The sequence below is a fragment of the Phyllostomus discolor genome, chromosome 1 (assembly GCF_004126475.2).
Source record: "Phyllostomus discolor isolate MPI-MPIP mPhyDis1 chromosome 1, mPhyDis1.pri.v3, whole genome shotgun sequence".
NCBI lineage: Eukaryota > Metazoa > Chordata > Mammalia > Chiroptera > Phyllostomidae > Phyllostomus > Phyllostomus discolor.
Window position 1 is genome coordinate 193,227,594 of NC_040903.2, and position 25,551 is coordinate 193,253,144.

At 49.9% G+C, this 25,551-nt stretch overlaps 1 protein-coding gene and 1 long non-coding RNA gene across 6 annotated transcripts in view; one reads left to right on the top strand and one right to left on the bottom strand.

Annotated features, from left to right (window-relative positions):
- Positions 1–25,551, top strand: part of SMOC1 (SPARC related modular calcium binding 1) — a 150,372-nt gene that overhangs the window by 116,139 nt on the left and 8,682 nt on the right. For all 5 annotated transcript variants that reach the window (XM_036011549.1, XM_028506533.2, XM_036011522.1 and 2 more), the window contains exons 8-10: positions 15,034–15,226; positions 16,006–16,088; positions 17,867–17,972. In XM_036011549.1, the coding sequence (XP_035867442.1) occupies positions 15,034–15,226; positions 16,006–16,088; positions 17,867–17,972 (382 nt within the window). The remainder of the gene's footprint in view (positions 1–15,033; positions 15,227–16,005; positions 16,089–17,866; positions 17,973–25,551) is intronic.
- On the bottom strand, positions 6–15,358 carry LOC118497415. Its single transcript, XR_004899940.1, has 3 exons — positions 15,347–15,358; positions 15,280–15,282; positions 6–2,455 (listed from the first exon to the last, which is right to left on the bottom strand). It is a non-coding gene; the product is annotated as an uncharacterized LOC118497415 (long non-coding RNA).

Here is a 25,551-nt window from a genome sequence, read left to right on the forward strand (position 1 = left end):
AAGTAACCTGCCTTGGATTATGTACTTACCTGATCATGGTTGCCCACGGTTACCCCATGACTACCTATAGTGTGGGCTTACGCAAGTTTTTTAACTTGTCTGGGCCTTCAGTTTCTACAGCTGTAGAATGAGATTAAGTGAGTTAATCCCTTCCAACTTTAATTGTCTTGAATTATTATCTCAGGGATCATCTTTCATGAGTAGTTGACACTTTCAGCTAAAAAAAACCCTTTTGGCTCTGTTTTAGTATTTTTAACTGACTTTCTATATTTGTAAGAAGAATAGTTGGTCACAGAGCAGTTGGTCTTCAAGCCTCAAGAGCCATGGTTGTGTATGTTTTTAAGGCTCTGAATAGATGCTCAATGTCACACCTTTTCTAGTCTGATCTTTTGAGGACCTGTGAGGGGTCAGATTTTAGTACTGGCTGAATCCCTTGTAGAAAGGTGATAATTTTTAAAGAATGGTTAGATTTGTAGGGTTCATTTACCATCAGTGAAGACCAAAGTCAATACAATTTATTTACCATCAATAAACACCAGATGTTCACCAACAAAAAATGTATTAATAGACCCAACCTGTAGCTCTATTAGGGGGAAATCATTCTTCTTTCTGCCGGAGGCTTTATTGTGAGAAATGCCACCAAGCATAATTCGCACCTAGTAGTTGAATTTAGCCATATCATCTTTTCCTTGTAGACAGGAAGGATTAGAAACAAAGATACACCCCTTTCAAGTGGCAGACAGTTTTACATGGCCAGCAAGTCACGAGCGTGTTGTCCTTGGCCCTTTAGCTCTGTCCCAAAAGTGGTAGGTAGTGTGGGGACTAGCATGCATGGAGTGAGTTAGACTACAAGGTGAACCCATGAAGCATCGGTTGATACCTCTGTTACTTGGGTGGACCAGTACCTCAGCACGTGTCTGGTTCCCTGTTTGATAAAAGCTGGAGGAGCTGCGGGGTGGTGCATGGGAAGGAGACCATGTGAACTCCCCTGGGTCAAATTCTTTGATAAAACAGGGCTGTGGTTAAAGCCCAGGCTCTGGAATTAGTGAAATCTGGGTTCGCTTTTTGGCTCCAATGCTTAGTGAGTGACCCAGCCAAGTCAAATAATCCCCCTGAGCCTCAGTTCTCATCTGGGATCATGATCCCTCTCTCACAGGACTGTGGTTAAAGGTTAACTGAGTTCATGTCTGTGTGATACTTAACTGATGCCTGACTAAGTGATAAATAGTGACTGCATGATGAATTTTAAGTACGTGTATTTGTTATTATCATCATTATTGGTAGGAAAAAATGGGAAGATTAGTGATGATGCTTGTAGTGAGAATTCTTCAATCAGGAGAGAATTTGTGATTGTCACCTGAGGTGAAAGCATCTATTAGGAAGCTGCTACAATACTTAGAATCTTCTCCACCTCCTCGTCATGGTCAGGAAAATATCGTAAGTCAAAGAGAAATGGTTCTGGTGCTTGTGGTGCCTGGAAGTGACATCTGCAAGTGGTGTCCCCAGCCCCTGAGCCTCCTGCAGATCTGCAAAGCCCAGCACACAGCTTACTTCTGTGACTAAGTGGTCAATATGAAGGTGGCTGTCTCTGAAATTATACAGCACCTCTTGCCTGGACCACTCATTTGACATTTAGCAATTGCTTCCTGCTTCATTTTTATTCCCAAGTGGTGAATTTTTCTTCCTGGATTAGAAACTCTGTGAGGACAAGGGCTTTACTGGCTGTCTGTCTACTCTAGAATCTAGCCCTCGGTGTTTGACTGCCCTGGGGAAGGATGGCGGAGGAGAAATGGTCCTCCTCGGTAAAATCAGCACCATAGCTGTCATCACAGCTCATCCACGTCAGGTCCTGGAGAACTTCACATGTGCCACCTCCTTTGAGCTTTACCATTGCCCTATGAGATGTGTTGTTATTGTCCCCATCTTACAGACAAAGAGTCAGTGGCACAGAGAGAGGAACTAACTTGTCCTGAGTCACAGCTATTCAATGGTGGGGCTGGGGAAAACCACAGATCCTTGGGAACAGAGCGCTGGTCTTCTTGAGTTGTAGTCTCTGTGTGTGGTGTAGTGGCAATGTCCAGTTAGCTGACCCTGTTGCTTCCACTCAGCTTTGCTTTCCGTTCCTACTCCTATACAGTTTCCAGTTGGATGAGTATGAGGTCACATTGAGAAATGATTTCCAGGCAGGTACAAGCACCTTCTTCTGTTAGAGTGGCCCAGCCATGTTTCATTGTCCCAGGTCGGCCCCAGTTCTGCCTGTGAGGGTAATGGAAAGCACAGGGTGTCGGGGGAGATACCAAAGCTATAGCTACTCTTGATGAACTATCTTTACGTATGGTGTGAACCACTTTTCAGATGATCGCCCTTGGTCTGAGGAAAAGTCAGATACACTTTAAGGATAGCTCATGTCTGGGCAGCCGGCTCTGGCATGGACCAGAACTTCTGGGTCCAGCCCCTGAGACAGTTTCCCATTGGAGTTTGCCGAAAAATTCTGGGACTCGGAGCCGACTTGGTGTGAGCTCTTCTTCTCACTCTCTGTCTCAGAGGCAGAAAAGCCATCCCAGTTTCTCTTACGCCCCGAGCGTCCTTCTTTCACACTCAGACCCAGCGACGCCAGGTTTGTTTTCTGGCCTGGGGACTGTTGACGTTGGAGAGGTTCCACTGGGCAGCTGAAGTTTTGCAACAACATGACACGGATGCCTGCAGGCTGATCCTGTCTCCTTCGCTGCTCCTGGAGGGTTTGGTCCTTATTTTTAAGGCTTCGTCACATGTTCACCATGCTCAGCATCACCTTTTGAGTACTTGGTAGGTTCAGCATTGACAAGTATGCCTCACTGGACTTCTTTCTGATTCTTAGACTGGCAGTTCTTGCATTTAGGAAGCCCGCACACCTGGTCAGCTAACACCTAGAACTCGAGAGTGGGCATCTTCCCACGCATGAGTGTTGGCCAGAGACTCTGTCCTGCTTTTGAGACAGTAAGAACTCTTGCTGAGTTTTTTGTTTTGGGGGTTAGCTACCAAGGAATTTCTTAATATAGCTAGAATTTAAACAATATTTAAAAGTCACTTACGTTTTATAGAGGAGAGTGGGGAGATTAAAGAAATGACAAAAACTAGGCTTCACCTCATTCTTCATCCGATGTCCCACTGCTTCTAATGTTACTGTTCGTGGACTCTCGCCTTTGGCTGTGATTTATAAGAGTCTTTTCTTTCTTCTCCTTCTCCTTCTTCTTTTGTATGACAAAGTCTGTTCTCTCCCCTGGGAAAGGACTCTCTCCCTCAGGAAGCGCGGTCCTGCCAGCCGGCACCCTGCCCTCCAGCAGCACAGCAATCCCCTCAAGGCACGGAGGCCTCTACCCTTGGTCCCAGACCCAGCGGCTGATGCCTGCGGCCTCAGGTGGCGTCATTTACCTTCTCTTTCTCCATCTCGTTCTCTCCATTATCTCCATCTTTTCTAGTTAACTTCTTTCATGATCTAATCTGGGACCTCAAGAAGGCCTGGGAAGCTAGCCCTCTGGTTAAATCAAAAGAGACCCTATCTTTCCTTCCTGCCTCTTTGCCCAGCAAACCTGTGCAGCAGCTTCTGGTGACTATCCCCAGGCACAGCCATCAATGGGGACACAGGTAGAAATGCATTTCTTATAAGTTCTGCCTGAAAAATGGCTGCCCTCTCCTTCCTACGTGAGCGAGTTTGCCTAACTCCCCACCCATGGCACAGCACAGCTGTCTGCAGCATCCTGCCCTGATCTGCCCGTATTAAGAGCACCGCTCCTCCAGGCCTGCTTTGGGCCCCTTTGACTGCATTTGGATCATTTCTCCTTCAGCCAGGAAGTGCCTGCCTGGAGAACCGCTGCTATGATTGGGCTTGGGGGTCACTGAGGCAACGACACCTCCTGGCTGATTCCCCTACCCCCAAACCAGCACTCTCAGCCTGCCCAGAAACCGCGGGGTGATGTAATAACCTGAGGCCTGGAAAAATAAACAGCTCTCAGGGAAACCAGAGGTAGCCGTCGTAAGCAAATACCCCACAGCCACCTGGAGCCCCACACATGACGTGACTGGGAGGAAGAATGAGTAATTCACTAACGTTAGTAGCCGCGGATGGGTCTGGACTTGTGTGCATTTACAATGTCTACATAAAAGCGGACCCTTGATGTTCTATAACTAGCCTTTTGGAGTTCTGCCCACCTATCTTATGCAGGTGTTTCGGTCAGTAACGGTCAGTAGAATAGAGCTGGGGACGGGCGATCATCCGTACGGCTTTCTCTGTGGCAACAAAGACCTTTCCCAAGTCTGCTCTTTGCAGAGAAAAGCCATAAACATGTTTGGAAGCCCCAGAGAACCTAGCCCCCGGTCCCTTTTTACCTTATTTTAAAACTAGCTTTTTCTGGCTGCCTTGGGCCTTCAACTGCACATTGTTTACTTGGAACACAGGAGCGCAGTGGTGTGGGCTGTGGGGGTACGGTCCGGCCCCAAGAACGTGCTCAGCCAGCACAGGTTTTGTTCTTTTCTGTAGGTGAGTTTGTTTGCTTTTTAGGGCTGATAGCAAAACCATGTGTCCCTGTGTTTTTCTTTTGGCCTCTGTTGATAAAAAACGGAAATCAAAGGTCCTGCCAAGGTATTGTAATTGATTCCTTCCAATTTGCTAGAAATCAATTCTGGTCTCTGGCTTTGATCTGAGGGTCCTCATCTTATGTTTATTTGTAAAATGGCTTTGGAAGTAGGCAGGGTATAGATTTCATAAACACACTTGCACATGTGGCATTAGTGTTTTGGGGGATGAAGAGTGAAGTTATGGTACTTTATTTTGACAAATTAAAAAAAAATCTCTCTCCCATCTCCTCCCTTGGCCTGTGCCCCCTGCTTCCTTCTTGCCTGAATTTTTATTTACTAGCTCTTGTCCTTAAAGGACAGTTTTTCAGGTCAAGGTCAACGAGTTACTGAGAAAAACTAGAAAGAAGACAGCTTGCCACTTCTCATTGCAAAACCACTGTGAAGCATTTCTTTTTCTCTTTGGTGGAAGGGTCATCTGAGCTCACTTAATGGCATGAGTCAGTAGAGACAGCGCCTTTACTAAAATCTGAGGGGATGTGAGTCAGTGATGCTTTGGGGGAAAAGTTCTTTTTTAAGGTGTTTGTTGGCTATATTGAGACAATCCATCCTAGAAGAAATATCTTTGGTAGAATTTATATCTTGTTTTCTTTCACTCCTCAGTTTCTGTCTGTGTGGGAAGGAGAGGTCACAGCGGTGCGCCACGCATGGCCATGTGAGGTTCCTCAGAGAGAAATCCTTCATGTGGGCTGGTTGGGCTGCCATTTTCCCTTACCCCTCCTCACCTGCAACGCTCAGCCCAGCCTCGAGGCCGGTGGACAGAGCCCGCTGCAGAGGCCCCGGGAGAAGAGCTCTCAGCCGGCGTCAGCGTGTGGGACGGGCTGTGTTAATTTTGTCCTACAGATGGGACCACGGAGCCATCGCAGGCTGGGTCCCCCAGCAGGAGCATGGGGGGCCGTCAGAGGAACAAAGGAGGCCCCTGGCAGCCTTGCCCTGTGGTCAGACCCTCCCTGATGCTTGGGGGCCCCCCGCACGGTGGGGACCGCGTCTGACGCTGTCTGACTGGAAGACCGTGGGCCACGAGAGGGGTCTCATCTGGCACCGCTGCATCATTTTAAATAAGGAAAAGGAGCTCAGACTAATTGTGGGCCTTGTTCAGGGTCACAGGCCCATCAACAGCTATCATGTGTCACCTCCTCTACATGGTGCTAAGGGGCCCACGGAAGAAGGACAAGGCCCATCTCAGGAAGGCGCTGAGGTCCGGCAGTGGTGTGACTAAGGGAGGGCGCAGTCCCCCTGCTGTGGGGGAGTTATTTTACCACAGGCGTTGTTTTGAATTGCTGGCATGGTAATCATAAAAAGCGGACTGGTTCTCAGTTATATTATTTTTTTAGTTTACCTACAGTGTGTCCCTTTGTTGCCTGCCCCTGGAACAGGCTGTTCCCACTGCCTGCCTGTGGTCAGCCCCTGCAGTCCAGTTAGGGAGACTGGTCATTCACAGGGATGGGTCTGGAAGTCTGGGTTTACTCCACATTTGCTGAGGACACCGCTCCTTAGACCAGCTAATAATCTACCATTTATCAACTTACTCTGGTGCCAGGTTAAGTGCTTTACACACACTATGGCATTTAATCCTCACAATGACCCATGTGCTATTGTTACTCTGCTTATTCAGGTAAGAAGCCGGGGCTTAGAGAGCTAAGTAAACTGCCCAAGGTCACGGAGCTAACAAGTGGTAGAGACTGATTCATCTGACCCCAAAGCCCATGTCCCGGCCACCGAGCCGTGCTGCCTTTATTCCAGCTGTTGTTGCCTCAGCCTTCCATGGGCAGGCCCTGGGTGGCATGTGTGGGGCCAGGGGAAGGGGCGCTTCCTCGTGCTTTCAGCCTTGCAAGGAGGCCGGATAACCCCACCTACCCCCATTCTCCTCCTGGAACCTCTTCCCTCTGCCTGCCCTGGGCTCCCTCTGGCATTTGGAAACAGCCTTCCCCCTGAGCTTTCATACCACTCTCTCCTCTTTCGGGCCGGAGCTGAAGAAATCTCTTCTCTCAGCCAGTTAGTTCATAAGAATGTGGCCCTCCTCGAGGGAAGTGGCCCAAGATTCCGTCGTATGTTAAGATTGGGGGATGATGTTATCTTTGCACTTCATTTGGCTGCCTACTTTATGGGGAAAAGGGCGTTCAGAGTAAATGAGACGGGGGAAACTTGTTCCCATGGAAGAGGTAACTGTTTTAAGCATGTGCATATTCTGTTTCTGCTCTCCCCACCCCACCACTACCTGGCACACACCTGAGCAGGATTTCAGGGGTTGACTTTGCTCTCTGTCAGCGCACCTGCCCCTTTCCAGCCCTGGCAGGGCCTCTGCTGTGGGCCTCTCCTTTTCTAGGTCTACATCTGTCCTCTCTTCCAAAGGGAGCCCTGGGCAGTGTTTCTATGCATTTCCCTCCTCTTTGTGGGCTTCTTGGAGTCCCCGGATGACTCTGAGGCTCAGGAATTGGCGATGGCTCGGTGCTGGATGTGGTGGAAAGCCCATGGTGGAAGGGCAGAACCAGCCCAGCAAGTGGTGCCTGGAAAATAGGTCCTCCGGGGCCACTTAGCCCCTCCTATGAAAAAGTGCAAAGTCCACAAGTAAGAAAAATAACTTCTTCACAGAGTTGGCTTGAAACCTGAAGTGCTAAAATGCTGTGTGGCTAAGTAAACAGAAAGCCCTGCTCAGGGATGTATCATAATCCCTCCCTGAGACTATGGTCTCCAGGAGCATCTGTTTCCCCAGAGACCACATCTGTAGGACCTGGGCGGGCCCTTCAAGAACAGGAGTCAGTGCCTTCAAACTGGTCCTACCCTCCTTCTGTGTCTGCTGTCCCTTCCTCCTCCCGCCCCTCCACACTACCCCAACAGCATGCCCACAAGCCAACCCGGGGAATCTGGGTTCTTACACCTCTGAAATTTCATGTTGTGATTTAGGAAAGGTGGTTTTTAACACACAATTTGTCATTTTGGGTTATTGTTCAGCATTTCATGCACTTTTGATGAGGCTAAGCGGGTGTGAGGTATTTGAAGGGGTTTCAGGGTAATTGTAGGCGAAACAATGCTAGTGTTTTTCTGAATATTCTTGGCCTAGAGGGACGATTCCTTTTGCAATGAAACATAAATAAGCTCTCTCATTTTTCAAGTGGGTAACCTTTTATTGATTTTTTTCTCTTAAGAAAATTCAGAACTTGATAGTCTGAGAGTTGAGTGTATTATTTCCCAGGATGAGTCAAAGGGACAGATAAATTCTGTTTGCAGCCTCTGTGGTCTCATCCCCACTGTTTGGCAGTTACTCAGCAGTGGGTGGTCCCATGTCTGAAGGGTCAGGCTAGCACGGAATTCTGTGGCTGGGCATGGCCTTGCAGGATCCAAGCAATGGAGGGGTTCTTGGACTAAATACTCTGTACGGATCCTTGAACCCCCTGAGTCCATTGTTCTCCTATGAATAAGGAGCTGGGGACCAAGGATGGGTGTGGTGAAGGATGGGCGAGGGTGTGACAGAGTCCTGCTCTCAGGAGCTTACTGCCTAGTCAAGTCACAGCACCAAGGGTAAGGCAGGCCAAAGGCGATAACTTCAGACTCAGTGCAGGAGAACTTTGCTTGGGGTTGGGGCGCTCAGGGATGGAGGGAGGCTGGAATGGGGGTAGGTTAAGATCCTGTGGCCAATTCTTTCTTCTTGCTACATTTGACACAATTTTTCTGACCCCTCCAGAGTCCTACATGGTGCCAGCACACAGCCAGTACCAGCCTGTGTGAAAGCTGGGTCCACAGAGGCCCCTGACCTCTTCTGCATGCTCCCTGTGAGTCCTAACCTCTGTGTTTCTCAGGATCCCGGCTTAGGTCTGAGACTCAGGAACACCCTTCTCTCTGGAAAGACTGCATTGCTCATGGAGGCATCTTCCCAATATGTTTCTCTGGCCCGTGGTTCTTCTCGGTCCTTCTGGGTATGGTTTTCTATCAGATTTGGCTTTTTTTCTCGCTCTCAGTTTCTATACGGACCTTGTGGCAGTCAGTGGTGTGTGTCAGCTTGGCTAGGCCACAGCACCCGGTTTGGTCAGACACGACTCAGACACAGGCGTGGCTGGGAAGGTATTTTTTAGATATGATCAACATTTGAAATCAGTTCAGTAAAGCAGATTGCCCTCTGTAACGTGGGTCAGCCTCATCCAATCAGTTCAAGAGCAAAAACTGAAGTTTTCTGAAGAAGGACTTTTGTCTCCAGACTCTCAAATGGAAATCCTGCCTGAGCTTCCAGATTTCAGACTTGAGCCAATTCCTTAAAATCACCCAACCAACCAATCAATCAACCTCTTTGCATATATGTGATAAATGCATGTATCTTTCACTAGTTCTGTTTCTCTAGAGAACCTAACTGCTACTGACTTCCTCTGACTGCTGCCTTTTCTCTCCACTTGTCTCTCTTTTTAAAAAAATATATAATCTTTATTATATTTTTTTCCTCCACTCATCTCTTCACTGCCTCCATCACCGTGAGGTTCCCCTGCTAGGTCCAGAGTTCACTACGTGCCTGGCTTACCTGTACCTGTTGACTCAGGCGTGGGGTTACTCAGCACCTCGACTTTTCTATCTGCTCAGCCCCTCCCCAGCTCCTCCTCTGGAGGACAGCAGCCGGAAAGAATGATAAGCCCAAGGACCTGAAACTAGAATCTTCTAACATTTCTGTTTGTTGGCCATCCTGTTTTTAAAAAGTAAAGAAGAAACAAAGGAAGAGATGATAAAGGAGAAAAGGTTCCCAGAACAAAAGGATCAACTCTGGGCTAAAATCAAGGTTGGGGATTAGCTGAGGATTTAGGCCCTCCACGCTCCCCTTGGCTCCTAATTACCATGAGTAACTGAGAGGTCTGGAGGCCCGGGCTTGCTGGAGCAGACAGTGCTGTTCTCCACGCTTATCCTGTCTTGGCTGGACACAGGAGAACCTGTGCCCTGGGCCTGTAGACGGGGTTTATGTTCGTGCAGTTCAGCCCAATCTTTCTCTTTGCCATCCCCCTCCCTGCCCCCCGCCCCGCCCCACTTCAGCCCTGCTTTGCCCTCTTGCTCCGTGTTGTTGCTGGTACAGAGGGAGGCATGTTTTCTGGTGGCTAAGGCCAGACCGTGTTCCCAATACTCCCACAAGATGCTTTTCTGTTATATTTCTTCCTTTAGGCAGTCAGAGACTTGTGAGTGAGATTTAAACTGCCCCTTGCCAGGTGAGAGTGACCATTCCGGGTTAGGATTATAGGGCCAGGTGTGCATATGTGTGTCGGCATGTGTGGTCAGGTGTTCCCATGCTCCCTAGACAGCCCTGATTGTCCTCTTTCCCCGGCTGTTTACGTCTTTCAAGTGTTTACAGCTAGTCCTGGCCCATTCTCTTGGTTATCAGGCCAGACCTTCTAATCTCGTCATTCTTCCTGGAACTCTCCTAAGCAGAGATCAAATATTTTAGAACCACATATGTTCACTTCAGAGGAGTGCCCTCTGTGACCCAACGGTCAAGAAGACACCCTTGAAATAGATTCCTTGCCTTGCATTCTGGAAGGTGATTTCTTGGTATCTAAAAAGTTGCCAGCTGGAAATTGTAAGATTCTTTGGGTGGGGACTCAGAAAGGTAGGGGGTGAAAATGGCTCCAAGGATGGGACTGACCTCTGAGTCCTCAGATTCAGAATGAGCTTATGTTCCGTGTGTGTGTGTGTGTGTGTGTGTGTGTGTGTATGTGCCATTGAATCAGCTCTGACTCCTCGTGACCTTATGAATGAGATGTCTTGTCTTCACAGCCCTGCCCAGCTCCTGTGGACTCATGCCTAGGGATTATTTATGGAGTCAATATCTCATTTTGGTCTTCCTCTTTTCCTGCTGCCTTCTGTTTTTCCCAGCATTGTTGTCTTTTCCAAGAAAAACTTTGCCATCACATGATGTGCCTGAAGCAGGACAACTTCAGTTTTGCCATTTTTCCTCCAGGGATGTTTCAGTCTTAATTTGTTCCAGGACCCACCTGTTTATCTTTCTGGTGGTCCAGTATATCCATAAAGCTAAGCATATTTCTAATGAATCCATTTTTTCCACCTATCAGCCTTCTTTTCTGTCCAACTTTCTCATCTGTGCATAGTAATTGGGAACACCAGCGTGTGGATGATCTTAGCCTTGGTCTCTAATGACTTGATGGTCTTTCCAAATTCTTCCATTCGTCCTTGTTACACAGTGGAGAGTATTTTTTTTAAAGATTTTTATTTATTTATTTTTAGAGAGGGAAGGGACGGAGATAGAGAGAGAGAGAAACAGCAATGTGCGGTTGCTGGGGGTCATGGCCTACAACCCAGGCATGGGCCCTGACTGGGAATCGAACCTGCAATACTTTGGTTCGCAGCCCGCGTTCAGTCCACTGAGCCATGCCAGCCAGGCAGTGGAGAGTATTTGCATGACCTCTGGAGAAGCACTGCAGAAACAATCGACTGATTGCTCGATTGGCTGAAGGGTCTGAGGCTGAAGGGTCTGAAGGGTATGAGTTTACCCCATAAACATATGGGGTAAACTGATTAAGAGTTGAGCAAGTCTAGATATTTCAGTTATCTATTGCTATTTAATGAACCACCACAACACTTAATGGCTTAAAGAAAAAATGATATATCTTTCTTAATGTTTCTGTGGGTTGACTGGGTGGTTCCTTGATTGGCTCTACCTGAACTCACTCCTGGACTCATCCAGCAGGAGGGTCATCTGGGCTGGAATGTTCAAGAAGACCTCACTCACAGACCTGGCAATGGGTACTGGCTGTGGGCTGAGCCCGTTTGGTTCTCTTGTGTGTAGCTTTTCATCTGCCAGTGGGCTAGACTGGCTTCCTTAGGGGGTGGTCTGGAGGTGGCTCCCAAGAAAGTGAAAGTGGAAGCTTCAAGGCCTCTTAAAGCTCAGGACTGAAGGTCACACACTGTCACCTCTGCCCCTTCCACTGGCCAAAGCAAATCAGAGTCAACAGACATGGGGGCGGTCTACGCCAGGGTGTGGATACTAGGAAGTGCAATTCACTGGGACCATTTTGTAACGATCTGCTGCACCCAAGTCAAAGGAAAACACAGGTTACAATAGAAATCAAAGCAGTCTATCTATGGCAGTTAGAGACTGTAGTGCAGGGGTAAGGAGCACAGCCCAGACTGGGACCCAGCTCTGCCCCTTCCTAGTTGTGTGACGCTGAGAAAATTGCACAGCCAGACTGTGCTCCTGGGTCCCCTTCCGCTCAGTGAGGATGATGATAACACCAGTCTCAGAGGCTTGTGATGAGCTGACAGTGAACTACAGAGTTACTACAAGTGAAGTACCAGCGCCAAGCTTGGCACACTGTAAACACTCAGTGTTAACTATTACTATTCATTTTGCTCTTCTGTAATGGCAGAGGAGGGACAAATTTGGCTTTAAGTTTTTCAGGTCCGAGGCAAAGAGGAAAAAATACTCTGGTAGAAGCTTTGTAGTGTGCTTAAGCTGAAAAAAAAATCATTTCAGAAGAAGCTGCTCTGTGTAGAATGAACAAGTATGTGTTTTGACACACTTCATTTTGAATGCAGCAATTTGAGATTGCAAAGCAACTGACCTGGAAAAGTGTCACACTATAAAAATAAATATATTTTTCCATGAGAGCAAATGATTACAGGCAGGACTGTCTAGGGATTAGCAAGAGAGGAGTCTGGGCTGGAACCTCAGCCCTCCGTTTTGCAGCCTGAGGGAACCTGGGGAAATTCATGACCCTCTCCAATGCTCATCTCCCTTGTCCACCAAACAGGCATAATCACAGTGTCTACCTTACACAGATGAAGAGACCAGGCCAGTAAAGCCCTTGGTCTATCGCCTGACACATGCTACTCAATGAATATTTGCTTTGACTAATATTAGTTTAAAGATGGTTTTAAGGGAGATTTTTTTCTTTGCTAGAAGGCACTCTCTGTGTACTCTTCATGAACTGCTAGTGCTATTATTATAAGCCTTTCCATCTCTCTCTTAGGGGGGCACCTGGACTTGTGGGAACTATTGTGAAGTGATAAGCGAGCAAGCAACCAAAGCAATCAAAGGGCAGTGAACCCTGCATTTGGCCTTCTCTCTAAGTTCCATGCTAGCCCCCATTTTTCCAATTTAGCGACCTTTCTCAATTGTATGGTTTTTACCCTCCATTGCACTTGGTGCAGCCTCTATGGAAGGTGGCTAGAGGCATTTCAGAACAGCCTTCAAGGCCTTCCAGAAATATCTCGACAGCCCCCAAACCACGGCTCCCCCCTCTTTTCAGATGGCTCCTGTCCACACTGCCGCAGTTTCAGGATCCCCAGTGGTGTGAAGCCAGGTTCATCATTCACTCTGCCCCTGGGGAAGCTCCTGCCCTGCCTCTTTGCGTCTGGCTTTCAGTCTGATTTATGGCTTAAGTATATTGGACGGGGGAATCTTAATTTAAAGCCTCTGCCAGAGGTTGCTGCGCAAACGTGGTGCCAGTCAAAAGCTGTTTTCCTTTGGTTTTGCTCCTCTGTCGCCTTTCCTGTGGCATGAAATATGAGGTAGGAAAATGAGGCTACCAGACTGGGGGTGGGGAGTTGTTGAAACACTCTTACGTGATCCCCTGGCAGGTGCCAGGGCTCCATCCCAGCCAGGGACTCAAGTGAAACCTGTGGGTCGCCAAGCCAGGTTCACCCATCGGTTTACGTCTCTTCCCTAAGCTGCTTCTTGAGGCTCTTCTGTGGGGTAGCACCAATCGGGTTCAGAATCCCTAGTCTAATGCCCGGCAGCTGTTAAACACTCCTGTTCCGTTAGCCAAGGAGATGCTGCTTAGCTCTGCTGTGTTTGCACTATGAAAACAGCAGTAGGTTTTTCACTTTGCAAATTCAAAATTTTGTTTTGATAGTGAATGTGCTATGCATACCTGCCTCCCCAGACCCTCAGACATTCACATGCCCCTCAGGAAACGTTCCCCTCCTCCTGGGGTGAGAATCACTTCCCAGCAGTTTTCCTCAGAGTGAGATCATCCGTTCCCCGTTATCTGGTGTCTCTCTAGGTCAGGGCTGAGCTGTTTTGCCTCTCTGGGCACGACCAGTCTAAACATCTGTGCCGTTCACGTGCGGAACATTCCCAGAGCCATCATTTCAAAGGGGTTAGCTCCTTTAGGGTTGAGTTTCTGTTATTTTGACCATTTGTCTGTCCTGTGGGGCAGTGAGGAGCACGAGTCTCCAGGTGGCTGATACCAAATTGCTGGCCTTAGGAATGGTATTTTTGTAAGACGTTCTAAGAATTTCACAGCATGCTCAAGACTGTATTCCTGCCATCTTCTCGAAGAGGAAAGTTCCAGGATAATCATGAAAAAAGTAATAAGGTAAACAAACAGATAAATAAGTAGATTAAAAAGCAATTGTACAGGTGTATGACATGATCTCTTTTACTGTAAAAGTATAAGCAGGTGCGTGCACACACATTTGCTTGTGTATATGCATAAGGAAAGGTCTAGGGAAGGTAGCATTAACTAATGGGATTATGGGCTTTAAAAAACTCTTTTATAACAAGAAAAGAAACCCGATGTTATTTATTTTTAATAATTACAAGACAAATCACAGCTGAACTACAATAACAAACAAACAAAAACAAGAAAAGGAAGTCAGGTAGGTTGACTGGTTGACTGAGTAGGATTTTTAGGTCAGTGGCTGTGGGTGGGGGTGGGATGGGAGGTCCCCTGATCCGGCCCTGCCTGGCACAGAGCTCCACATGCTGCCTCGGTCTGGGCCTGGCTCGGGGGAAACCACGTGTGGCCACCCGCCGCTCAGGTGGATCCTGGGGCGTGGCTGTTCAGACATGTCCACCTGTTTCCCGAGGCCACTGAGTGCAGACACCTCCCCGTGGGCCCGCTTCTCTCTCCCACTGGCTGGAAGCAGCGTTATGTAATAGGATCAAGTCCGTCTATTCAGCTTACTTTGGCCAGCCTCCTTGGAGGCTGTGAAGTAGTGGGGTTGAGACTTGTGTCTGCTCCTCTTGGGTGCTGAGCTTGGCTCCGCCTGAGACTGGCGGCCCGTGGCTCCTTCCTGCTGTGTCTGGGCTTGGGAGAGTGTCCATACATGGGCATTCCTGCGTCAGCTCTTCAGCTGATCAGCTCCCAAGGCTTGCGGAATCAGGCTCTGGCACCCACCTCTCCCAGAGCCAGCAGACAGTGCATCAGCAGGAACCACTCTGTAAACAGTCAGGAAATCCACCCCTCCCCACCCCCAACCCACTACACGGCTGCCCACGAAAGGAGGGTCCCTGCTATCCCCAGCTAGAACCTATTGGGTGTGAATGCTATTGAGCCCTGGCAGCGGACAGGGCCACAGCGCCTCCTGTGGGCTGGTGTGGGAGACACAGCCAAGCCATCAGTTCCTCTGCACTAGGCTGGGCCTTTGCACTGAAGGCAGCGAAGATGTCACAGAAGTGATAGTCACCACAGGTTGTGTCTTCCTTTGCAGAGAAAGTCCACTCGTGTGACCAGGAGAGGCAGAGTGCCCTGGAAGAGGCCCGGCAGAATCCCCGAGAGGGCATTGTCATCCCAGAGTGCGCGCCTGGGGGGCTATATAAGCCAGTGCAGTGCCACCAGTCCACTGGCTACTGCTGGTGCGTGCTGGTGGACACGGGGCGCCCACTGCCTGGGACCTCCACGCGGTAAGTCCCCCAAGCCAGTCCCGCCGCTCAGGTGGATCCTGGGGCGAGAGCACCAGCTTGCTGTCGGGCTGGCCCCTGGCACCTCCCAGCTTCACTGTCCTGGATGGTGGGAGTCAAAACATTGGAAGAGCAGTATTTCCATTCACGGGCAGATAAGGTTCTGATAGAAAGATCCGCATCCTGGATGCTGGGTAACCTTGGAAAAGTAGGTAACCTCTCCCAGCCTCAGCTCACTGATGAGTAAGTTACCACCATGCCTGAGTCACTAGGTTCTATGGATCAAAAAGATGATCTCATGTGCAGACATAGGTGACATTACTATGCTTCAGTGATTGAAAGGACATGCTGCATGGCCCTGGCTGATGTGGCTTAGTTGGTTGGAGCATTGTCCTGTGGACTGAGAAAGGTCATGGGTTCGATTCCTGGTCAGGGCACATTCCTAGGTTGCAGGTTTGGTCCCTGGTGGGAGTGTGTATGAGAAGGCAGCTAATCAACATTTCTCTCTCTCTCTCTCTCTCCCCTTTCCTTGCTCTCTAAAAGCAATGAAAAAATGTACCCAAGTGAGGATTAAAAAAAAAAACCACAACAATAAAGAAAGGACATGCCTAAACATGTCTCAGTAGGAATGTTGATGCTGTGGTTGCCTTGTAGCTGCCGGACAGTGCAGGAGGCATTGCGCCGCCAACCCTGGGAGCCCTGGCCTTCATGACAACACAGATCATTGCTGGCTGTAGTGGCCGAGTCCCCTCCTCACCCACTATCTCTCTCTCTCTTCCCAGCTATGTGATGCCCAGCTGTGAGAGCGACGCCCGGGCCAAGAGTGTGGAGGTAGATGACCCCTTCAAGGACAGGGAGCTGCCAGGTGGGAAATGACGTTGCCCCTTGAGGCACCTCACCTCTTCTGTCCCCCCCACCCCTTGCACAAAGCTGCCCTCCTGAAGGTCTGTTTCCCCAAGTCTGTGAGGTGGAGCAGGAATCTGGGTGGGGCCTCCCAGGAACGAGGAGCCAGAGCTATGCGCTCTGCATCCAGCCTGGGATGTATCCCTAATGAGTCCTGTGCCCTTGAGCACATTCCTCCTCCCCCCTTAGCTTCTTATCTTTAAAGCATAGCTGTTGCAATTCTACAATTCTTTCTCTATCTTATGGTGATTGGGACAATGTTCTGGACACTGTGAACCCTTTTTCCCAGGGCTGCCAAAAAAGAAAGAGCTTATAGGGAGGGGCTGTCCTGGGGGCACGGGCAGGGTCTGTCACCTGCCCTGCCCAGTGCTTTTGCAATGATCCCTGGTGGCCCAGGAATGTCACTGGGCTGTGACATAAGACACACAGGCAGAAGGCTCAGGACCTCTAAGTGGCTTCTGTGCTGGGTTACCATTATATATAGTGTTCTCTTGCCAATGACTTGCCAGAAGATTAGCAAATATTGGTGGCTTGAAACACTCTAGGTTTAATTAACACACACTCAGACGAGGGCATGTGAGTGCTGGACCCACTTTCCCATTCCACATCAGGACTCCAAAGTGAGAGCTGAACACAGAGGGTCCTGAGAGCTGGTGGATTTCCTAGTCAGGTGTGTAGAAATCACTGTTCCAACAACGCAGTCTGGAGGCCAGGGGGCCTCCTTCCGGTCATCTCCTCAGTGAGTGTGAATTGGGGTTCTGCCATGTGCCAGGCACATAATCAAAATGGCATGAGGCTCACGTAGCGGAGGGGACAGAGACTATACACATAAAGGAATACAAACATGTGTGGATAGTGGTGATGGGAACTCTGACGGGAAAGAGCAAGGTGCTGTGAGGAGGGCAGGGAGAGTCTACTTCAGAGTCTGAGCTTCTCTGAGAAGGCAGTGTCTGGCCACAGCCCCGGGGATTCGCAGAGAGGGGAGAATGAAAGAGTCGCTGCAGAGGAGGGCTGTGCAAGGAGCCTTGCGGGCCCATGGGGACTGGAAGTCATGAATTTACAGGGACACCCGTCCATCCGGTTGTGTGGTGGTGTTCACACCAGCCCTACTGAGCTAGATGGGTGGCGACTTGGAAAGGGCATGTCTGTGAGAAGGTTCATCGTGCTCTCGGTCTGGCTGGAATAGTACGTGGAGGAGAGAAGAACAAAGGATTTGAGAGCATGTATAAGGAAAATTTGATCATTACTATCTACGTTGAATGAGAAGTGAAACAAAAGGAGGAGGATCTTAGCTAGATAAACTGGTAGGTCTACTTGAATCAACTCTGACCAAAGGGGGTTCTCTCTGTCCCTTGTGTCCCTTCAGCACCTGGTCCTTCCCTGTAGAGACCACTGGGTCATGCTATACCGGAAATAGCTTGAGTTCCCCAGCAGACTGTGAACTTCATGAGGATAAGGACCCTACAACCCTGTTACGTCCCTAACATTTAGCATAGTGCCTGAGGTGACACACAGCAAAAATTGGTGGAATGAAAAGAAATTGGAAGCATTATTATCCCTGTGGTCTGATGGTCCTATGTGGGCAGCAGGTGGAGGAACTGTGGTTTAGGAGAGGATTCCCAACGTGGATTGGCTGGACAAGAAGGACTTGGATAGGTTTGGGAAATGGTGTTTGCTGAGGAAACGGTTCACTGGATTATTTACCTGGCATTGGCCTTCAAATCTCACCTTATTTTTCAGGCTGTCCGGAAGGGAAGAAAATGGAATTTATCACAAGCCTCCTGGATGCCCTCACCACTGACATGGTGCAGGCTATTAACTCAGCGGCGCCTACTGGAGGTGGGAGGTGAGAATGTGAGCAGGACTTGGGCCGAGTGGGGAGTGTGGGGCCCCTGACTTTTCAGAGGCTGTGGAGGCTGGGGCAGGGGCCTGGGGAGGGGTTGGGCAGGGCCAAAGCTGCAAGTCAGTCCTTCTCCTGAGAACACTTTGTCCCACCTTCGACCAAGAATCCCCCTGCCCCTCTCCCCTCCCTTTTCTTTGTTGTTTGACTCTAGCTCGTAGTTACCAGATTACAGGCAAGTCCAGGGATGTCTAGAGACTTCCACACTTGGGTCTCAGAGGTAGATACGTAGGAGCGATAGTCTTCAGTGACAGGAAGAGGGATGGCATATGATGGGAACAGGAAGGGCAGGGAGGGCGTGCTCTTCTCTTCTCTTCTGAGGAGGGAGACGTGTGAGAATTCCAGGTGGCTCTGGGCAGTGGGATTGGATACTCCCATAGCCAAAAACAACTTAGTTCGGGAGCCGATATGCTGGCCGAGGCAGTCCTGACATGAAGCTGCAATGCACGTGCTCCCCAGTGACCGGCATCTGTGGCGCTCACTAATTTGGACCCACCGGGTCAGTTGGTTGGAGCATGCACACATCCACCCATTTGCTCAGCACCTTTTGAACACGTGCAGCATGCCAAGCACTGGGCTACAGACTGGGAATCCAGGGATATGAAGCACATCCCTGCCTTCAAAGAACACAGCCTAGTGGGGATACTAGGCTCTAGACAGATGCTGACAGGCTGTGTGGTAGGTGCTAGAACAGAACAGAGAAGGCTTTGCTAACTTAGTCTGGAGGAGTCAGAGAAGGCTTCCTCGAGGCAGTGATAGGTGAGCCAAATTTTGAAGGATAGGTAGGACTTAGCCAGAAAAAGAAGGAAAGCCATTCCAGGAAAAAGGAAAGACCGCTGTGACTCGAAGAAAGTGCGGGTCTATTATCAGTACGGCTGGGCAGGGCGGGTGGGGTAAGAGGGAAGAGCAGGCAATGAGAGTGGGAGTAGAGGAGGCAGAGGAGGCAGGCAGGAGCCAGGTCCGTAAAGGCCTGTGAGGGGTGCTTCCCCTTACGGAGGCGCAGCGGAAGGGATGGGCCAGTACTCGGATGCCTGCAGCAGTGCAGTGGAGAAGTACCGTGTGCTTGGCAGGGATGGGCAGCCTGCCTCTGAGCCTATGTGGCTCACCAAGAAGCGGGGCTAGACCCCACACACCTGCTCAGAGGCAGAGCTGTTGTCAACAAGGCAGGGAGTGCCACCATGATGACAGGCCCAGGCCTCCAGGCCCAGAGAAGCGCCCAAGTGCAGCGACGTCAGTGACGACCAAGCGAACCGCAGGTGTGTGCCTCGGCGGGGGAACGAGGATGCAGACACAGCTGTCAGTGGTTCTGTGTCTGGAGGAGGACGAAGGCAGCCGCCCTGAGAACCCAGTTTTGTGTCACATCAAGCCCAGTGGGTGCCTCGTGGGTTCTACTCTTGGAAATTGCTTGTCCAGGGGTGCTTGCTCTCAGCAGCCCTCCAGACCTGTGAGCTCTGGGGCTGGTTTCTGGCCCCGGCTCTGATTTTGCACCCCATGTGGATGCGCCCAGGCTTCCCCCAGCAGAGCACAGCACAAAGTCAGGGAAGATGGAGACAGGGGTTGACAGGTTGGCTGATGGGGGCAGCCCCGGGTGCTCAGTGATGGGGCATCTCAAACAAAGAGGGCTGTGTCCAGATCTCCAAGAAGACTGGAGGGGGGTGATTCTTGAAAAGGTATATTCAGTATTACATACCTTGATGCTATTTTATGCTTAGAATATGAAAAAATTCCATCTCCATTTCATGCAGAAATGCGTATGCGATAATATTGACGTTTATTAGAAGAGAGGGAAAAAAGGAAGGGGCATGGGTTTAAAGCGCCCACATCTGTGTACTCCCCCTAAACCCCGTGAGGGCTGCTGGCTGTGGTCAACCACTCGGGGAGCCGCTTGGCTCTTGAACTTCAGTGCTAAGGAGACAAGACTTTAAGCTTCATCCCATTAGTTTCCTTGGGAGCCCTGACCCCGAGACCACGTGGTCTTGGTCCAGGCAGGCTGAGCATGCTGGGAAAGGGCCGAGCCTGTGGGTCCTGGGCCAGCAGGTAAGGGGCTGGCGGGGGCCGAGAGCACAAGTGGACCCTGTTGCCAGGGACAGTTATGAGTGATGTCTTACCCTCCAATTATGGGCTAAAGGAATGTTTAAAGAAAATAAAAACTAAGAAGTTTATAAACACTTTTAATAGGAAAGGGATAATTTGCTTTCAAAAATCCCCTCTCTTTTAGGTGTCTTATAGAGTTGGGAGAAGTGTTTAGAAATATGTTTTCCTAACATGTTTTTAAAGGCTCTCATGTAGCTTGACCGTGTTTGGTTTTGATAAGAATGAAAGCTTTGACCTGCATTTGGTAATTGTGTTACCTGGAGGCTGGACTTGTAATCAAATGACAGACAAGAGGAACCCAGAAGTAACTGAGAAATTGGGAAGGGGCCGGGGTAAGAGGGAAGAGAAAGAAGTGGTTAAACCGGGAGGCAGCTGGCCAGGGTGGCCAGGTTTACTGGGTGTAGAGCTTTTTAGATCATCCTCGTACATTCAGGGAGAGCCCTAACTTGACCTGAACTTGCCCTGCAGGATGGTTTTGCTGGGCTCCTCTCATCCTCCTCTTGTCCCTACCCTCACACTGCAGTCCTTGGCCCTCCTCAGTTCCTCAAGGCCAAGTTCATGCCTTCCCCAGGGCTTCCAGGTCCACTCTCCATCAGCCTGGAGCTACAGGACCCTGGTGACAAAGAAGTGCCATGATTTCTCCATCTTCCTGTGGTTGGCTCCTGCTTGCACATTTAAATGTCACCTTCTTAGACACCACCCAGTCTAAAGGAGCTGCCTGGTCACCCTCCATCACAACCCCTCTTTTGAAGTCTCAACCAAATACTTACTACTATCTGATATTTTGCTGTATTGTTTACTTATTGTCTGTGTCACCCCGCCTGATGAAAATTTCAGTTCCATGAGAGGAGTATTCTCTGCCTTCCTCCCTGCTGTATTCCCAGAATTCAGAATAGTGCCTGGCTCATAGTAGGTGCTCAATAGATATTTGTTAAATGAATAAACAGCTTGAAGGATGTGTGGATAGGTGGAGGGGTCACTGTCTGATACAGAGAAATATATCTTGATAAGCCCTCTTTATCTTGGCACACGTGAGAGCATCAAGGAGACCTCATCCGGTCCCTCCCTCCTGCATCCTCTTAGGGCCTGGCAGTTAAAGCTGGACATCAGCGAAGGATAATGGGAAAGTCCTACTCAGGGACAGCGGGAAGAAGGGTCAGGAAAGATGTTTGGGTAGTGCAGAAAAAATAGTCTTTCTTTCCAACCTACCACCTGGCAGGCATGGAGATTTAAGTCTTGCACCAACCCTTACATCTCTACTCTCCCCTTACGTAAGCTCTGTGCTGGGTTCTGGGGACACCCGGGAACAAGGGCGTACTTCTTTCAGGAGCCTGAAAGAAGAGATAGCTAATCACAAGATTTCACCATAAAGTCATTATCATAATAGAGGCAGATAAAGTGCCTCAGGCCCTTGGGGGAGGGAGGACAGACATGGGAGAGAAACCCTTACACAGGAGGCGACATTTGAGCCACCTGTTCACTTATGAATGGGAAAATGCCCCAACCTAGATGGTCCAGGGGTAAGTGCATCCCAGCAGAGAGGCCCCAGGGGTAGTGAGGTGTGAACAAGGTAGGGCCTGTGGAAGGAATTGCAAGAAGTATGGTTTACATTTGGGAGGCAGGCTGTGGACAGGCAGGAGATGAGGTTGGAGAGTTGGGCAGAACCCAGATCACACTGGGCCTTGTGATTCATGCCAGAGAGGGCAGCAAAGGGCCACGTGATTTGATGGGCAGGAGGGAGCCAATCAGGGCAGGAAGGCTATAGCAATTGTTAGAGTGAAAGGTAAGGAAGGGCGGACTAAAGCTAGGGGACAAGGGATGATGTACTGAAGCTTTAGTAATGAAATCAATAGGATTCAAAAATTTTTCAGAGGCAGGGGAAGGAAGAGAGGGAGATGTCTACTTCTTCTTCTGGCCTGCTAGCCTGATTTAGGGGGTAAAGCAGTGCCAGCCAAATCTAAAAGTAGACAAAGTAGAATGAGGTGTCCATGGAAACATCTGTGGCTGGTGCATGTGAGGGGGTAGCCTGCTATCATTTCATAGCAGCTCTTTGCAATAAAGGCTTGTTGCATTATCCTGTTGGTCCTTTCCACCAGGGCTCCACAAGGCAGAGCTCTCCCTTAGATCAATCCTCTCATAACACCCCATTAGCATTTATCACTTCCAAAGGAAGGGTTCTGAGACCCGAGCCGGAGGAATCTGCTTGAGCAGGGGAACCCACTCCAGGAGAAAGACAATTGTGAGAAGAGGTGGGATGGGCCACGTAAACCTCCTGGCCCTTTGAGTGGCCCCCCAAAGAGGGACGGTTTTGTTGTAGCTTCCTCCTTTCTCCCCACTGTGGTTACTTATTGATGGCATTGCAAGGAAGAGGCTGGAATGTGGCTGACTTGGCATTTCCCAGCCCTTTTCCCCTGCACAGCTGGCAGGGCCGGACCTGACTCCAGATGCAGCTCAGTTGGTCTGCTTGGTTTGGCTACTGCCTCCCGGCTGGCCCACCTCACCTTCTTTAAAACTGCTTAGGACAGCAGAACTGGGCCCAAGATCTTGGCTGAAGCAAGTTTCCTTGTGGTAAATGGGGCTGGCTCTCCAGCTGTGTATCACAGCCAAGACCTGGCGAGGCTCAGGCTGCAGAAGCAAAACTGAAAGCACTGCAGAAGGGTGGCACCTGCCACCTTTCAATTTCGAAGAAGGCTCATGGAGGCCAGTCCAGGGGGGCCCTGGCTCTAGCGGGTTTCCTGGTCCCGGGAGACAGAAGTCAACAGGACAGCCACTTAACCAGCCCAGAGGCATGGCATTTTACTGTGCCTTTTCCACCATATACAAGGAAATGTGAATGCTCTACATGCCCAATGAGCCCTTTTAGTAGAAGCAGGACTTTACTTGTAGCAAGGCCTTAGCATGGACCAGCAAATCAATGTTCAGTGGTCTTAAGGAACCATTGCATCCTCTAATGTCAGGTCCCTAGCCTTTGCCTAACCGGCTTTGAATTCCAGCAGTCCTGATTTCCAGTGGGTGTTATGTGTGCACCTGTGAGAGAGAGGTTCGTAGCTTGATGCCTGTATAAGCCTAGAGCTGGGGGGTGGGCTGCAAATTGCCAAAGTTTTTAAAGGATCCTTCGAGAAAACTACAAGAGTGAGAGATACCAGCAGAGTAGAGCTCTGAGGTTGGGGTAAATTTGGGGAGTCTAACTATGACGGAAAGGGCTCCAGTCAAGACTGCTTGAGAGATCCTTGGAAACTCTGGGGGAGGCCCTCCTGCCCCACCTCATCCACACTCCCTTGGGAAAGCCTTAGCTTCTCCTTAGTAAACAGAAGCCTCATGTGTCTTCTCTCACACGTGGCCACTGTTGGTCTGGCTGAACCAAGACTGCCCGTGGATCTCAGAGTTAACTAGCTCTGGTATGAAGCTTTGTCGGTTTGGGACTTAAGGCTGTTACGAAGCCCAAAGCCTGATTTACATAGTTTTAAACCGGATACCTTCTGTTATGTTTTGCTGGAAATATATAAACTACCCCCAAGTCTTTCCATGTTACTGTCTTTTGTCTCACCCCATCCTCTTCCAGAAGGTTCATGCTTAAACATTCCTCCAGGTCATGGCAAGAGTCTCCTTCCCACTAAATCCCACTAAATCCCACTAAATCAAGGATTCTTTAGCTGAGTCTGTGACCTTGGATGAGGTTTAGGGAGTCCGTTAAACCCCTAAAACCTGCAGAGGTCTCTGTATGTGTGTGTGTGTGTTTCTAGAGAGAGGGACTATAGCTTATTTAGGTCCTCAGAAGGGTCATGATCTCCCAAAGCTGAGAAGTGTTTGCTTTAAATGCATTTGGAGCTTGGCCGGGACAAGGTGTTAGGTTCCAAAGTTGGACCTTAGCACTGCCAGCTTCACATGAAGAGCTGGGCTCTGTATTTGTGAGTTTCTGGAGGTCAAAGAAGTTCAGAGCCAAGAGCTCTATACTAGCTGGGGAGGAGGGAGGGAAGAGGCAGGACCCTCAGGCTCCACAGGTCAGGCTGTGAGCTGTGTCAGTGTTAGGGAGGGAAACAGGCATTTTTGGGAGGCGCCGCAGAGGACCTCTTCTGGGCAAGTGTCCTTGGAGCCTCCAGGGGCTGGGTCAGGGGGGCAAACAAGGGGAAGCCAGCAGTTGTAAGTCATGGCAGCTCTGGGCTTGAGGTTCTGCTGGGAGTGAGGAGGGCAGAGCATGGTTCTCTGGACAAGGGAGACAGGGCAGCAGGGGAGAGGCAGAAGAAAGGGAGGGGAAAGGGAAGATGGGTCAAAGGACGGTAACTCTCGGCATGGGAAGAAACTCTTAGGGGTTGTAAAGGGAGGAGAAGAGAGGCTGCTTGCTGTAAACCTCCCCAAAAGTAGGTGCAGGGGGCCCCATCAGTGGAGGTGCTGAGAGCTGGGCAGGCAGGGGCCCCAGGAACACGTGTTGGAGGCAGCACGCCTCTCCTGGCAGGGCGTCCAGGCGGGGTGACCTCATTCCTTCCCGTCTCAGTGACTGAGGCTTTATTATTCCAGCTTCTAGGTAGACATTACGCTATGCTGAGCCTAAAGGTTAGCTGCCTTTGCCTGGGACGCTCATGGTCCTCTGGCCAGAGGGGCCGCCCCCACTACACCAGCTTCCTTTAGGGAGCCTCTGGTGGGAATAACTGGAACGCGTCTCCTGGGGCACCCCCCCACAGCTGGGCTCCTCTCCCAGGTTTAGGGGCAGGCAGAGGCAGGCAGAGGGAGCTAGCCACCCTCCCTCCTGCACTACAAGCGTCCTCATAGAGAAGTTTCTGCTGCCCACCTGGTATTCCCTGCAGGGGTTGGCTTGAAAAATCAATGTGGCGGGTAAAACAGAGAAAGCTTAAAGATACCCAAACACCATGTACTGGCAGAGACTAAAATCTGAGCTCTGCATTAAATACCTCCATGCCTGCCACAAAGACCTTCCGGCCTGGCTTCCAGGACAGACGAAGCCGATAGCCACTGAGCCAAAGGCAGCCCATCCCTCCATCTTCCCCAGGTCCTCCCTGCATTCAGCCCAGCACCATGAGGTCCTGCTGGCAGATCCATTAATTGCGCTTTCTTGGAATCTGTCCAGGGTGTCCGGGGGCACTGCCCAAGACTGCAATCCACTTAACGAGGATTGGGTGTTTAGCAAGCTTTTTTTTTTTTTTGTAGTGAAACCTCTTTTTCCCTAAATGTTGAGGTCACTTGGGTGTAGGAAGAGGAGGGAATTTGCTGGCTTGTTCATAGGGGAGGGGTAGGGATGGTCCTTTTCCTTCTGGAAAACTCAGCAAACCCCAGAGAAGAACCCCAAGACATTGGCAACTGTCTTGAATACTTTTCTTGATGAGTACAGCTACAGAATGTGCTGGCAGGCCTGGAACCCCTTAGCTGGGATCCCTTTGGGACATGGAGCCCCTTTCTGACGAAGTGCACGGCGCTG